Source organism: Euprymna scolopes, chromosome 11 (assembly GCF_053919585.1).
Source record: "Euprymna scolopes isolate OS-2025 chromosome 11, ASM5391958v1, whole genome shotgun sequence".
NCBI lineage: Eukaryota > Metazoa > Mollusca > Cephalopoda > Sepiida > Sepiolidae > Euprymna > Euprymna scolopes.
Window position 1 is genome coordinate 37,047,213 of NC_136492.1, and position 14,810 is coordinate 37,062,022.

The 14,810-nt window shown below is 37.5% G+C and overlaps 1 protein-coding gene across 6 annotated transcripts in view; it reads left to right on the forward strand.

The window, feature by feature from the left end:
• The window catches only part of LOC145287834 (Na(+)/H(+) exchanger beta-like), a 1,099,100-nt gene that overhangs the window by 875,829 nt on the left and 208,461 nt on the right, over window positions 1–14,810 (forward strand). For all 6 annotated transcript variants that reach the window (XM_080135700.1, XM_080135702.1, XM_080135704.1 and 3 more), the window contains one exon: window positions 9,800–9,921. In XM_080135700.1, coding sequence (XP_079991826.1) covers window positions 9,800–9,921 — 122 coding nt within the window. The remainder of the gene's footprint in view (window positions 1–9,799; window positions 9,922–14,810) is intronic.

The following is a 14,810-nucleotide window of genomic DNA, read 5'->3' on the forward strand; positions in this document are numbered from 1 at the left end:
TCCTTTGTCCCAACTGTTTTTTCCATGAATTTAGTTTAGGATCAAAGTTGTTGTTCTTCCACTTTCTTCTTATAATTGCTCCCTTTGTTCCAATTGTTTATTTTTTCCTGAAATTAGTGTAAGAATTAAAGTTTTTTTTGTTTCAATTTTCTTCTGATATTTGTTCCCTTAGTTCCATTTTTTCATTAGAATTTAATTGTCGTTCTTCTATGTTGTTTCGATATTTCTTTCCTTTGTTCAATTTTTTCCCCCTAGAATTTATTTTAGAGTAAAAGTTCTTGCTCTTACATTTCCTTCTAATATCTGATCCCTTGGTTCAAATTGTTTTATTCCTGGAATTTATTTTAAAGTCACAGTTTCTATTATTCCATTCTCGTCTGGCGTGTCCCTCTTTTGTTTAAATTGCTTATTTTTCCTGAAATTTATTTTAGGGTGAGAGTTTCTATTCTTCTATTTTTTCTGATATTTGTTCCCTTTGTTTCAATTGTTTATTTTTTTCTTGTGATTTATTTTAGAGTCAAAGTTGTTGTGGTTCCATTTTCATCTGACATTGCCTCCCTTTGTTTAAATTGTTTATCATTTCCTGGAATTTCTTGTAGAGTGCAAAGTCGCCGTTCTTCCATATTCTTCTAATATTTGTTCCTTTTGGTATAATTTTTTATTTTTGCCTGGAATTTATTAAAGCGTCCAAGTTGCTACTCTTCGATATTCTTCTGATATTTGTTTGCTTATTTCCAATTGTTTAGTTTTGCCTGGAATGTATTTAAGAGTCAAAGTTGATATTCTTCGATTTTCTTCTGATATTTTCTGCCTTGTTTATTTTTTGGGGGAATTTTTTTAGAGTCAAATTTATTATTCTTCTATTTTCTTCTAATATTTGTTTCCCTTGGTGAATTTATTTTAGAGTCAACGTTTTTGTTCTTCCAATTTCTTCTGATATTTGTTCCCTTTGTTCTAATTGTTTATTATTTTCTGGAATAAAATCAAATAGAGTCAAAGTTGTAGTTCTTCTATTTTGTCTGATATTCGTTCTTTTTGGGCAAATTGTTTTTTTCCTTGAATTTATTTTAGAGTCAAATTTGTTGATCTTGCATTTTCTTCTGATATTGCTTCCTTTTGTTCCAATTGTTTTTTTCCCTGGAATTTTTCATAGAGTCTTCCATTTTCTTCTGATATTTGTTCCCTTTGTTTCACTTCTTTTTTTTTTTTTGCCTGGAATTTATTTTAGAGTCAAACTGGCTATTCTTCGATTTTCTTCTGATATTTGTTTCCTTTGTTCAAATTGTTTATTTCTCCTGGAATTTATTTTAGAGTCAGATTTGTAGTTCTTCTATATTTTTTTGATATTTCTTCTGTTTGTTCGAATTTTTTTCCTTGAATTTATTTTAGAGTCAAAGTTGTGCTTCCATTTACTTCTGAAATTTGTTCCGTTTTTTCCAATTGTTTATTTTCTGCTTGAATTTGCATTTTCTTCTGATATTTATTTCCTTTGTTTAAATAGTTAATTTTTCCTAGAATTTATTTTATAGTCAAAGTTGTAGTTCTTCTATTTTTCTCTGATATTTGTTCTTTTTGTTAGAATGGTTTTTTTCCTTGAATTTATTTTAGAGTCAAAGTTGTTGGTCTTCGATTTTCTTCTGTTATTTGTTCCCTTTTGTTCTAATTGTATTTTTCCTGGAATTTATTTGTTAGTCAAAGTTGTTTTTGTTCCATTTTCTTCTGATATTTGTTTCCTTTGTTCCGATTGTTTTTTTTTTTCCTGGTTTTAGAGTCAAAGTTGTAGTTCTTCCATTTTCTTCTAATATTTGTTCCTTTTGTCTCAATTGTTTTGTTTTTTTTGTGTGTGTTTTTTCCAGTAAAGCAACCGGCCCTGCTGGTATTCCAATTATAGTACTCAAAAGACTTCAACTAGGACTAGCGTCCATCCTTACAAAACTGTTTGAACGTTGTCTTAAGGAGAATTGCTTCCCATCACTCTGGAAAATCTCATCAGTATGCCCTGTATTTAAGAATTCAGGTAATCGCTCATCTCCCTCTCAGTACAGGCCAGTAAGTCTCCTGTACATCATGAGTAAGTTGCTGGAATCTGTGTTAAATAGGGAAGTAATCAACCGTCTCAGCAAAAATAACCTTCTTAGTGACACGCAATATGGTTTCTGTTCTGCTAGATCTACAGCAGATGTGCTTACAATTATATCTAATAGCATTAGCAAATCTCTCGACGGAGGCTACCTTTCTAGAGCAATTGCTCTTGACATATCAAAGGCTTTTGATAGAGTATGGCATAAAGGTCTACTTCACAAGATCTCCAGCTACGGTATTGCTGAAAATGTCTTCTCAATTATTAAATCATTTCTCTCTGATATGTTCATAAGAGTAGTGGTTGATGGGCAGAAATCAGAAGCTCTTAGTATTAATGCTGGAGTCCCTTAGGGGTCCATTCTGGGCCCAACTCTCTTCCTGATCTACATTAATGATCTTCCAAATCACATCCTTACATCATTCATAGATGCTGATGACACTACTATCTACGGTAGCACATCGAAGACAGAAAACAACCAAGTTCTCTCTGATTCTCTCTCCTCTGATCTTAAGCAAGTGGTACAATGGGGAAAGAGTTGACTGGTTACTTTTAATGCATCTAAAACCAAGCTTTTATCTTAACATCATCAACGCTCTGATCCCCAGCTGGCATCAATTAAAATTAATGGCTGAATGGCTCTCGTCTTGGGGAGGCCTCATGTTTTGACAAGCTTCTGGGCTTGACCTTTACTCATGATCTTAAATGGAACACATACATTAAATCTGTTGCCAAGACCGCTGAAAAATTGGTGGGATCCTTCTATCGATCCAGTAGATATCTCACTGCTGATGCAATTCTCTGTCTATATAAGATCCAGGTACGTCCAAGGATGGAGTACTGTTGCCACATTTGGGCAGGAGCTGCTAGAAAGGACTTATCCTGCCTTGATAGGGTTCAAAATAGACTCCGTAGCATCGTAGGGGGTGTCCTTTTCTCTTCCCTGCAACCTCTTTCTCACATAAGAGATGTTGCGAGTTTGTTTCTGCTTTATCGTTACTTTGATGGCAAGCGCTCGGCTGAGCTCCAATCTATGCCCCCCCTCGCCAAACTTTCACAAGAAACACCCGTCTAGCAGAAATCGCTATCAATAATTTCCCCCACTCTTTATCTGTGCCTAAACCTACACGTAGATTCCATGAGCAAAGCTTCTTTTATTCGAACTGCACGCCTATGGAATTTTCTTCCATTGTACTGTTTTCCAGCTGACTACAATATGGTTGTCTTCAAGTCTAACGTAAACAAGTTTTTGATGAACCGTTCCATATAAGTTAACAAATTTACCGAATCTCCATTTACTAACGGTTACTATATTGTCCAATTTCTACTTTAACCCTTATCATCGAGTGGCCTCTTGGCTTTTTAAGCGGTGATGCCTATGTAAAAAAAAATTATTTAAGACTCTAAGTTTTTTTTTTTTTTTCATTTTCTTCTAATATTTGTTTCCTTTGTTTAAATTGTTTTTTTTTTGTTTTTTTTGCCTTGAATATATTTTAGAGTCACAGTTGTTGTTCTTCCATTTTCTTCTGATATTTGTTTTCTTTGTTCAAATTTTTTTTTTCCTGAAATTTATTTTAGAGTCAAAGTTGTTCTTCCATTTTCTTCTGATATTTGTTTTCTTTGTTCAATTTTTTTTCCCTGAAATTTATTTTAGGGTCAAAGTTGTTCTTCCATTTTCTTCTAATATTTGTTTCCTTTGTTCCAATTGTTTATTTTTTCCTTAAATGTAATTCAGAGTCAAAGTTGGTTTTTTTTTCCATTTTCTTCTGATATTTCTTCCGTTTGTTCCAATTGTTTTTTCCCTGCAATTTAATTTATGTTAAAGTTGTTCTTCCATTTCCCTCTGATATTTTTTCCTTTGTTTCAATTGTTTATTTTTTTCCTGGAATTTATTTTAGAGTTAAAGTTGTTCTTCTTCTATTTTCTCTTGATATTTCTTCCCTTTCTTATTGCAGTTGTTGATCTTGTTGATGTTTAATGATTTCCAAACCGACACGTTTAAATTCCTTTATTTCTGCCTCGTAAAATTAGTTACCGGTTTTTCATTTGTTTTTTTTATGTCTGGTAACATCTTCTAGAAGATGATACATTTTTTAATTCTGGAAAAATTTTAATTTGTTTAAACTTATCTGTTCTTGATTAAAATCAAATACAAATCGACAAACGTGCTCGAACGATTTGGATTTTAAACCTTGTGTTGCAGAATGACTTCAAATTCTCCTTAAGAACGAAAACATTTTAATCCTTTCGCAGCTTAGGTACGCCTTGTGTATTAAAAATCTTACACGATTTTTACCTTCTTACTGTTATGCTTGTAATTAACAATTTTACCCAGCAAATTACATATATTTTCGAAAAATCCAACTCTGTTGTAATGGTTATGCTGCATCCAACATAAATCAATGTTCTTTTTGCCAGTGGGTGATGCAACGTCCGAGTAATGTTGTATTCGAACTTAAGGATGTCTGTTGCACAAAACACTGCAACAGCAAAACCTGTTGACGCCAGTATTGTGATCATAAAGATCCCAGAATAAATAAGACAATATTGTGGTATATGTTAAAGAGAGTGTAGATACAGGATTATATCAACAATTCACCGTAGGCTCTTCTATACGTAAAGTCTAGAAAAGTTCATATAGTCACGAAATAGACTAGATCATCATCACATTATAACAATTTATGGCAAGGAGAAACAATATATATATATTTTAAATGATTTAAACTAATACAAATGGACAAAGAATAATATACAAGTTTTATTTAAAGAATGTTTAATTAACAATAACAATTATTTTTTATGTAAAGAAAAATATTATCATGTACACAAAATTTAGATGAAGAAAACATAAATGTATTGTGAGATAAATAATAGGGCGTGAATATCGGAGAAAGATAGTAAATATGCACTTTTCGCTATATTTGGAAATTATGCTATCTTGCCATCGTGAGTGCCCATAAAACCATATTTAATAAATAAATAAATTAATAAACATTGTATATTTAACACACACATTTCTCAATTATATATATATATATATATATATATATATATATATATATATAATTATTATTATTATTATTATTATTATTATTATTATTATTATTATTATTATTATTTATGTAAATACAGTCATATCTTGATATGATGTGCAGACTGTTTCATATTTGATCTCATCAGGCAGGAAGAATTAAAATACAAAAATTTATTTTTTTAATCTGATGAGATCAAAAATGATTGAAATGGTTTGCATATCGTAGCAAGATATGACTGTATTTACATAAAGAATAATAAAAAATATAATTTGCTCTCTTTGATTGAGCACTATCAACGAACCTGGTTAAAATTCAATTATTCTTATTTTTTTTCTACCTGTAATATATATATATATATATATATATATATATATATATATATATATAATGGAGATGGTAATTAATAAAAACTGAAGAAAGTGCTCAATACTGTTGTAGAGCAAATATGCGTTTTATTGTTTATTACCGTATCTTTCTGTTAAGTTACATTATTGTTTCGGCTACACGGCCTTTTTTTTTTTTGGCCGTCTGAAGCGTCCTCAGATTTTTACAGAAATGTTCCCTATTTTGTGATGAAAGAGTGGAAGAGTGAATGAGGTCAGGGAGGTTTGCGAGGAGGGCGGAGGAGGAAGAGAGAAAGGGAACGGAGGGAAGGTGGGGGGGCGTTTGATATGTCGATAATGTTTTAGTTTTGGGGTTTAAGGAACTTGTCTGGGAAGTTCATTTCTGGTGTGGCTGAGGGCATAGGGATACATGAGGGGAAGGGGTATATGTGGGGGTGGGAGGAGGGGGGTTACTTTAAAATTCGAGTCTTAGTGTTAAGGTTTTTAGCGTCTCGTTGGTTAGGTGATTTCTTGGTAAGTATGTTTTGAGGCGCGGGGTATGATTCGGTTTATTTATTTTTAGTTTTTATTTTGTTGTTAATTGTTTGGAGAGGGTCAGCTAGCCGTCGCATCCACGGGTACACACGTGCGCACGTACACACATATATACTTAAAAGAAACGGTCACGGGTACACATACATGCCCGCCATGGCGTGCAAATGTATGTGCATATGTGTGCCTGCATGCATAGACACCTGCATTGTTCTCGCTTGCGACAAATTTTCTTTAAGGTGCTAAGATTAGGTGCGCGTGTGTAGGCATGGATGTGCACATACACAGATACATACATACATCGACGCCCCTGCCTCCTCCCCAAAATCTATAAACATGGCTAATTAGAACCACTATCCCGGGTACGTGGGTGCTTATTAATGCGTATGTTAAGTATATGTGGATGACACCCGCGCCCATATTTACGGTATGCCACGCTATATACGCGTATGTATATGCGTGCGCACATATCTGTGCTTGAGGGAGTGAGGGTGCGTGTACCCACAAATGAACTTAAATTTAAATCTATCCAGACGAATATGTCTATACCAATAACTGTCTGCAAAACTGGGTGTGTATGTGTGTGTATGCACGCGCGTGTACATCCATGTGGGCGTCCGTGTGTACACGGGGTACCAGTGTGTGTGTGCACGTGCCTGTGTATGCTTGTGTGGATGTGAGAGTATAGATGCCCGCTGCCTGCTGTCCACATGGTGTGCAGCTGTGTATATATGTCGATGTATGTGCTCACGAGTATTGGTATCTGCATGCGTGCACGCGCTTGAACGTATGCGTGGGGTGGTGGTATGCCTGAATCAATATGCGCATAGAAGCCCGTATAATCGCCTCCTTGGGGGCAGGGGCGTCGATGTATGTATGTATCTGTGTATGTGCGCATCCATGCCTACGCACGCGCACCCAATCTTAGCACCTTAAAGAAAATTTGACGCAAGCGATAACAACGCAGGTGTCTATGCATGCAGGCGCACATATGCACATACATTTGCACGCCAGGGCGGGCATGTATGTGTACCTGTGACCGTTTCTTTTAAGTATATATGTGTGTACGTGCGCATGTGTTTACCCGTGGCTGCGACCGCTAGCTGACCCTCTCCAAACAATTAACAACAAAATAAAAACTAAAACTAAATAAATCGAATCATAGCCCCCCCCGCCTCCTAACATAAGCGAACACTCAACAGCTCAAAACATACTTACCAAGAAATCACCTCACCAACGAGACCTATGCACATACATTTGCACGCCAGGGCGGGCATGTATGTGTACCTGTGACCGTTTCTTTTAAGTATATATGTGTGTACGTGCGCATGTGTTTACCCGTGGCTGCGACCGCTAGCTGACCCTCTCCAAACAATTAACAACAAAAAACTAAAACTAAATAAATCGAATCATAGCCCCCCCCCCCCGCCTCCTAACATAAGCGAACACTCAACAGCTCAAAACATACTTACCAAGAAATCACCTCACCAACGAGACCTTAAAAACCTTAACACTAAGACTCGAATTTTAAAGTAACCCCCCTCCTCCCACCCCCACATATTCCCCTTCCCCTCATGTATCCCTATGCCCTCAGCCACACCAGAAATGAACCTCCCAGACCCTCCCCCCACAAGTTCCTTAAACCCCAAAACTAACACATTATCGACATACCAAACGCCCCCCTCCTTCCCTCCTTGTTCCCTTCCTCTCTTCCTCCTCCGCCCTCCTCGCAAACCTCCCTGACCTCATTCACTCTTCCACTCTTTCATCCCAAAATAGCGAACATTTCTTTAAAAGTCTGAGGACGCTACAGACGGCCAAATATATATATATATATATATATATATATATATATATATATATATATTATCCCTTGTTGAATCAGAAAGTGTGAGTTTGCCAAGCCAATTAAATATGAAAATAAAAGTGCAAATATCAGGATTAACTCCCTTTTCTTAACCATACTGCGTGTGTAATAGCATTAGAGATATTCACTTTAAATTATAACAGACTACCCCATTTAATTTAAATAGACAGTAAAAGGGAAAGAGTGACGAACGTGAGAGACATGAACGACGTATATAATAAGAGCAAAAATAAACGACATACCTTGAAAGAGCGTGTAAAATAAGAACGTTAATGAAAAATGTGTCATTTCTTATGTAACTAGCAGGTATATCCGTCAGGGAGGAAATATAAAATTAAAATATTATTACAGATGAGAGAAAATGAGAGATATAAAAAATACGAGGTGTCTTCAATAAGTTTCCAGATTTTTTCGTATGGGCACTTTTACATTTTATTGATAGTACATTTTATTGATAGTACATTTTATTGATAGTACTTTTCATTGATACTACATTTTATTGATACTACATTTCATTGATAGTACATTTCATTGATAGCATATTTTATTGATAGTACATTTCATTGATAGTATATTTCATTGATAGTATATTTTATTGATAGTACTTTTTATTGTTAGTACATTTTATTGTTAGTACATTTTATTGTTAGTACATTTCATTGATTGTACATTTTATTGATAGTACATTTCATTGTTAGTACATTTTATTGTTAGTACATTTTGTTGATAGTACATTTTGTTGATAGTACATTTTATTGTTAGTACATTTTATTGTTAGTACATTTTATTGATAGTACACACATTAAATCCCCTTCGAAATAATCTCCCCCGGTTGCACTTGTATTATTCTAACACCTTCTGAAATGCTTTATGGAAGTTATCTTGTCTGAGCGTATCAATGACCGTCGTCATAGCCTCTTTCATTTCCTCAATTGTTTCATAACGACAGCCTCCAAGGTTTTCCTTGAACTTAGGGAATAACAAAAAGTCATAGGGAGCAAAGTCTGAATATAGGGAGGGTAGGGAACTGTGTTGACGCACATTTTGGTCTTTCTTTCTAATCTTCTCTGGGCACTGAGATTTTGTGCAAATTTTGCACAAAATCCTCCATGCTTGTTCCTCAAGAATAATTGTGTGTACCGTTCTCATATTGACATCAAATTTTGTCATTTTTGTCTCTATAGACACACGACGGTTCTTATCCATGAATTTTTTTATTTGGCCAATCAACTCTGATATTGTGACTTTATTACTCCTCCCACACCTCTCATCATCCGTCACAAACTTCTTGCGTTCCTTGAATCTCTTATGCCACTAACTGGGACTTGATAAGTGGTGACCCGTATGAAAAAAATGGAAAGAGTCTCGGAACAACAGACTTTGATTGACGTAGCTTTAGTATATCTAAGCTTTCTTGGTTATTAACAATTTAGAAGCCTTAAGCCCACCTCAAAATATCTATCTTGTAGCCATAAGTTGAAAATACATAACGTAGCCTAATTTATCATTATCAATATCGATTAAATTTAACTCATATAATCGTTATTCTTACGTTACTTAAGAACGCATTCCGATTCATATCTGCGTAATTCTAACGCTTCTACAGAATGTTGCCAACAGCGTATAATTCTTATCTCTTTTTACGCTTGTCTTTGTGATCCACAGAAAAACAACAACAAGAATAAGTATCGTATTTTTTCAAGTCAGTAAAAACATTTATGTCAGCTGTTGCTCAAGCCGAGAACGGTTGAGTTGAGAATTTGCATTCAACTCTTTTAGTTCGCATTTTCGTAATCGAAACCAGTTTATGTATCTTATTGGGATATCAACCGACATATTACCTTGACATAATTGGCCATTATATCACAGGTGTTCGGATTATAAGTTAACTTTATCTGTTTAATAGATTTTCTTACTGCAGTGCAACGTTTTTTTATTGCAGCACAGCCACGGAAATTGTTATCTTCCTGTTCCTGGGATTGGCACTTGTGGAACCTAAACATGAATGGCACACTGGCTTCGTCTTGTGGACTTTATTCCTGTGTTTGTTTTATCGGTTTTTGAGTAAGTATCCGGTGACTTTCTCTGCAGTTTGTTTGGTTTTCTTCTAGATTTACGTACCTGAAATATAACTAATAATTTGAAATATGAATACAAAGATTGTAAAAATACTAAATGTAAACGGCCCTGTCGGTGGGGCATTAGAATACGCTGTCTGTCCCCCTGCAGAGGGTAAAAGTCCCTCAATGGGGGGTCCTGGATATGACCTTAAACTATATCCAGTGGTGAGGCCCCAGCTTGTGGGCTTTGGGGAGTGTGGAGCCACCCTTTAATTACCATTGCTCCCAGGTCCACTCTGACCCGGAGTGGTAGTACCTGTTAGGGTCCCAACTATGGGTTAAATAGAAACCGACGTAAACACAACAAATACATTCTATTAAAAAAATTTTCTTCAAAATCTTTGGATTCGGCATTAAATAACCCGAAAAGGGTTGATATGCCGTAAAACAAAAGCAACCAACCAACCAACTAAATGTAAAATATTCAGGTTGAAAAGAATTCATTATATACAGTTGATTGAATACTACTATTGATACTGTTCCTCTAACCCACCTAGGTTATTAGGTGCACTGCATCATAGATGGACAGTAAACCAGCTGGCTCCACTTGATGGGATTGTAGTCGAGTGCCTGGATAATATCGAAACTTTTGCCTGCCTAATCAAGGATGTTGTCGGCCAACTTCTTCTATCTATCTCATCCATTTTTTTCTGGGTCAATTCTTTGTTTTCAAGTCCTTCTGAGCATATTACCTGTCCATACCATTTGAATTCTCTTTTTAACCGTGATCAGTAGATCTTCATAGAGACGCACTTGTTGAGTGGCCTTTGTACAGACTTCATTGTTGGTGATATGCATCTTGTATGAGATTCCAATGAGGCATCTTCTTTTTATTGCTTGGATTATCGTTTGTATGTACGCGTTTGGTATCCATGCGTCGCATGCTTCAAGAATGATTGAATACAAATATGTATTAATTCTTTGTTTAATGTTTGATTTAATGTCTAAACACAATTTCTTGGAAATTAGAAACTATTCATTTAATTTAGCACAAATTGATGGGGGCCAGGAATGACATATTTAGGAACTGATAACTTTGAACTTTGAATAGTTATCATAATTATCTCGGAATCATACAAAATCGAAATGAGTAAAGCCTGTATTGTTAGTAGTTTCTGAGTTTGAGCTTGACACACATACAGAAAAAAACGACTCTGCATTATACAATAGGCTATTTTTTTTCAGATGTTAAAAATCAAAACGAATAAAATATTGCTTACCTCATGATAGGGAAATCAAGCATCACTGATAATTGATGCATGCACAGAAAACAGGTCCAAGATATTTGCCAACTTAAATATCGTTCAATTTGTTGGTTTATGTTACCCGGCTATCATTAACAATAGGAAGCCTCTTGAAAGTAAAAGGATGTACTTTTTTTAAGTCAGTGCGATTTTTTTTTTTTTTTTTTTTTTGTAGAATAAGAGTAAGTTAATGAGTAGTATAATTTGCGATCTGGACTTGTTGAAGATTATTTGCTTTTTTGTAGTAGATCAACAGGTTAGCATGGTTAGCGGGTTTAGCGAGGATACCTAGGTAGAGGCCGGATCAGCCAGACAAGCTTAGGAAGCCATCTAGAATTAGAGTAATATGTTACAATTGCCATAAAATTGGAACACATTGCACAAGAAAACGAGCAGGGGAGCTTTTATGCCTTTTTTTATACTGTATCAACAGGAAGAAGGTGCTGTACCGACCCCTTCGAATGATAATGGTATTAATGAATATGATACTGGTATACTTTTTCCACACCGAATGCACTATCGCTTCATTCAATCCAAAACTTGCTTGTGAATATGGTAGGAGTGGCATCGTGAAAGCAGTTGATGGGAGGAGCCTTAAATGTAAGGGAAAAAGAACTTCTAGTTTCCGGTTTCTCTTATACTAGTTTTTTCAACTGCTATCACGGTGCCACTTCTATTACATCCACTCGCAAGTATGTGAAGTGGGTATAAAAGTATAGTGGCTCATAGCATTAATGCAATCGACATTATTGTATAAATGGTTGTAATCAATAGACTTGATGTGATTAGACTAAGTGTGATTATAAAAATTGGTAAGGTAGCTTGAATAGGCACATTGTTGCAGAATTTATTACAAAAATTTTTGATGGAGCTGACAGTTAAATGTAAATGAATAGCAGAGCCTCCGAGAGAATTCTTTGGGGTATGAAAATTAGTTTGAGACAGAGGTGGAAAGGTAGAAAACGGATGGAATTTTCTTAGCCTCGAAGGATAAAGAAAAATGCGTGATATTTTTTTATGGCAGTGCCGAGCTACAAATTAAAAAATCAGATCAGTATTAATCTTTCAGGAGTTGAGCCATTTTGTAGTGCGTCATGCTATGAACAACATTTTCGATGTTTGTAATAAAAAGATGAAAACGTAAAGGTGAACGGTATTTTGTGAAGTATAATGGGGGGGTTCACCTCAAATACACAAACGGAATGTTCAAGAAAGATTATCGCTACAGACCTCTGTCTCTACTCTCGTTGCCTTATCTCGTGCCTGAGCGGGAACAATCTCGCAGCACCGAGAAATGAACATCGTTTTATAGTTTCCATCTTCACGCACACACGAGATTATGCGAGAACAGACGAAATAAAAATGCTGGCTGCCATCTTTGTTCTTCCTTTTCTTCACCTAAACTCACTCGCTGAGCACCCACAGTAAGACTTGTCTTTCTTGCTTCTAACCACATGCCTCCCTGATCTCAAGATCACATTTCGTAGTCTCTCATCCACTGTGGCGGTCGCCTCTCTCAACTTGGCCTCTGAGGTGTCTCGTCCTCCTTCTGGGGCTGCACACTCCCCTCCACTGCTTCGCCCTCCACTGGTCTGACGTCGAGAATGTGCCTCGGGACTCCTTCCACCACAATGTTGTTACTAGTGTTCCTCCCAGTCACGCGACCTCTACTCCATTGTGTGGTGCAGCGCGCCCCCGGTGGCTTTACTCATACCTCGTCCCCGAGTTTAATCGTCTCTGTGGCCTCTACTTCTTGGCTTGCCGGCTCCACCCTGGTATGTCTCCAGGAATATGTAAAGGTTGACAGTTGCGGGACCGTCTCTGGTACTTGTCCCAGTTTAGGCGACATGTTATACCAGAAGATGTCTTGCTCAGGTGAGGTGCCTCCTCTTTCCGCAACTGCCTTTATGGTGCGGTGGTTTCTCTCCACGATCCTGTTGCCACTGGGTCTGTAGGCAGCTCTGAAAAATTGTTGGATCTTCCATTTCTTCAGTACTTCTGTCACTGCTACTGACTTGAATGCAGTCCCGTTGTTGGTTAACAACTCTTCCATGGGGCCTCGCTCCAAAAACACCTCATCAAGGATTGCCGCTATTTCATTGCCTGTTCCTCCACGTAGCTCCTTCCATAGGGCAAATCGTCTGGGCCCACAGTCAATCATGGTTAGGTAAAGTCCACCCTGTAATGGGTGACATCGCATGCCAGTCTCTCCTAGGTCCCACTCACCTCCAATTGGCCAGCTTCATGCGTGCTTGGAGCAGGATCAATCGACTGACATCTGTCACATGTCCCGACTACTTGCCTCACTTGCTCCTTGGTGACACTCGGGTCGACTTTCTTCAGTAAGTACCATGTCCTCTCTACCCCCATATGGTGCAAATTGTGCAGTTCTCGCACGCCAACATCATCTAGATCCGATGCAGCAACAACATCTTTCTTTGGCAACAGCCAACTCTGCTTCACTCTCGTGAGAGCATCTGCTCGGTTCTTTTCAGAAGCCACCATGTCTACGCGAAGCTTCAAACAAAACTCTTGCATCAGCTCAGCCAGCACCCCAAGCCTGCGCTTCACTAACATCTCCGCAGCCCCTTTTGTTTTTATCCTTCTTTCGCTTGAAATGAGAGACTTTAGCCAAGCAAACACCGTGGCAGAGTCAGTTTTTATGCAGATGTCACATAGTCCCCATTTCAGGGCCAGATTGACTCCTTTTATTTTCGCGTCTAATTCCGCCAAATTGATGTGGCTGACGTCATTCTTTTTCCTCAACCAGGCTGCATCTTCTGCAACTACTCCTCCAATTTCCAAAACGACCCCTGTTGCAATGCTGCTTGCATCGCACCACACGACTCCATCCAATGTTTGCAGTACGTTCCAGGTTCCCGAGACTGGGTCTTGCCGTTCTGCTTCTTTCAGGAGCTCTTCCATCATGGCGACCGTTCTTCCTCTCACCTTATCATTCCATCCTCGTCCTTCGGCGTGTCTCTTTATGTAGCTGCATGCTGGTCTAAGCCAGCTAGCAACGGGGTAATGTCCGATCAACTTTCCGCATATGGAAAAAAGTTGACGTCTGTTGAGCTTCTGCTTCAGTTGTGGGATCTCGTTTCCCCTGCGAAACTCTAGGCCACCTGACGCACCTCGTTTCAGTTTTAGGCCCAAAGCAGCCCCTCCGTCTAATTTTTCCGGCTCTTTGGCGACCAACCTGAACCTCTTCAAATGAGCCACCACCTCCTTGGCAGTTACCACAGTCTCATTCACCAGAATGTCGTCTATGTATGAGCTCACTACCACATCTCCCTTTCCCATTATCTCCAGAATCTTCCTGAGGATAGTTGACATAATTTTGGGTGCCGAATTTAACCCGAACCCTACTCGTGTAAGGCAGTAGGTTTTGCCTTTGTACTTGACTAACTGATATTTCCAGAGCTTCTTGGCAACATGGAGTTGCAAATAGGCAGATTTTAGATCTACCAACGTAGATGCGCCATTCATCTGCCTCCATTCCCTAATGGTCTCACTGCACACATCTACGGTGTCGCCTCCCATATGGCACTTAACATGGCCGTTCAGCTCTCGGAAATCCAGGACCGGT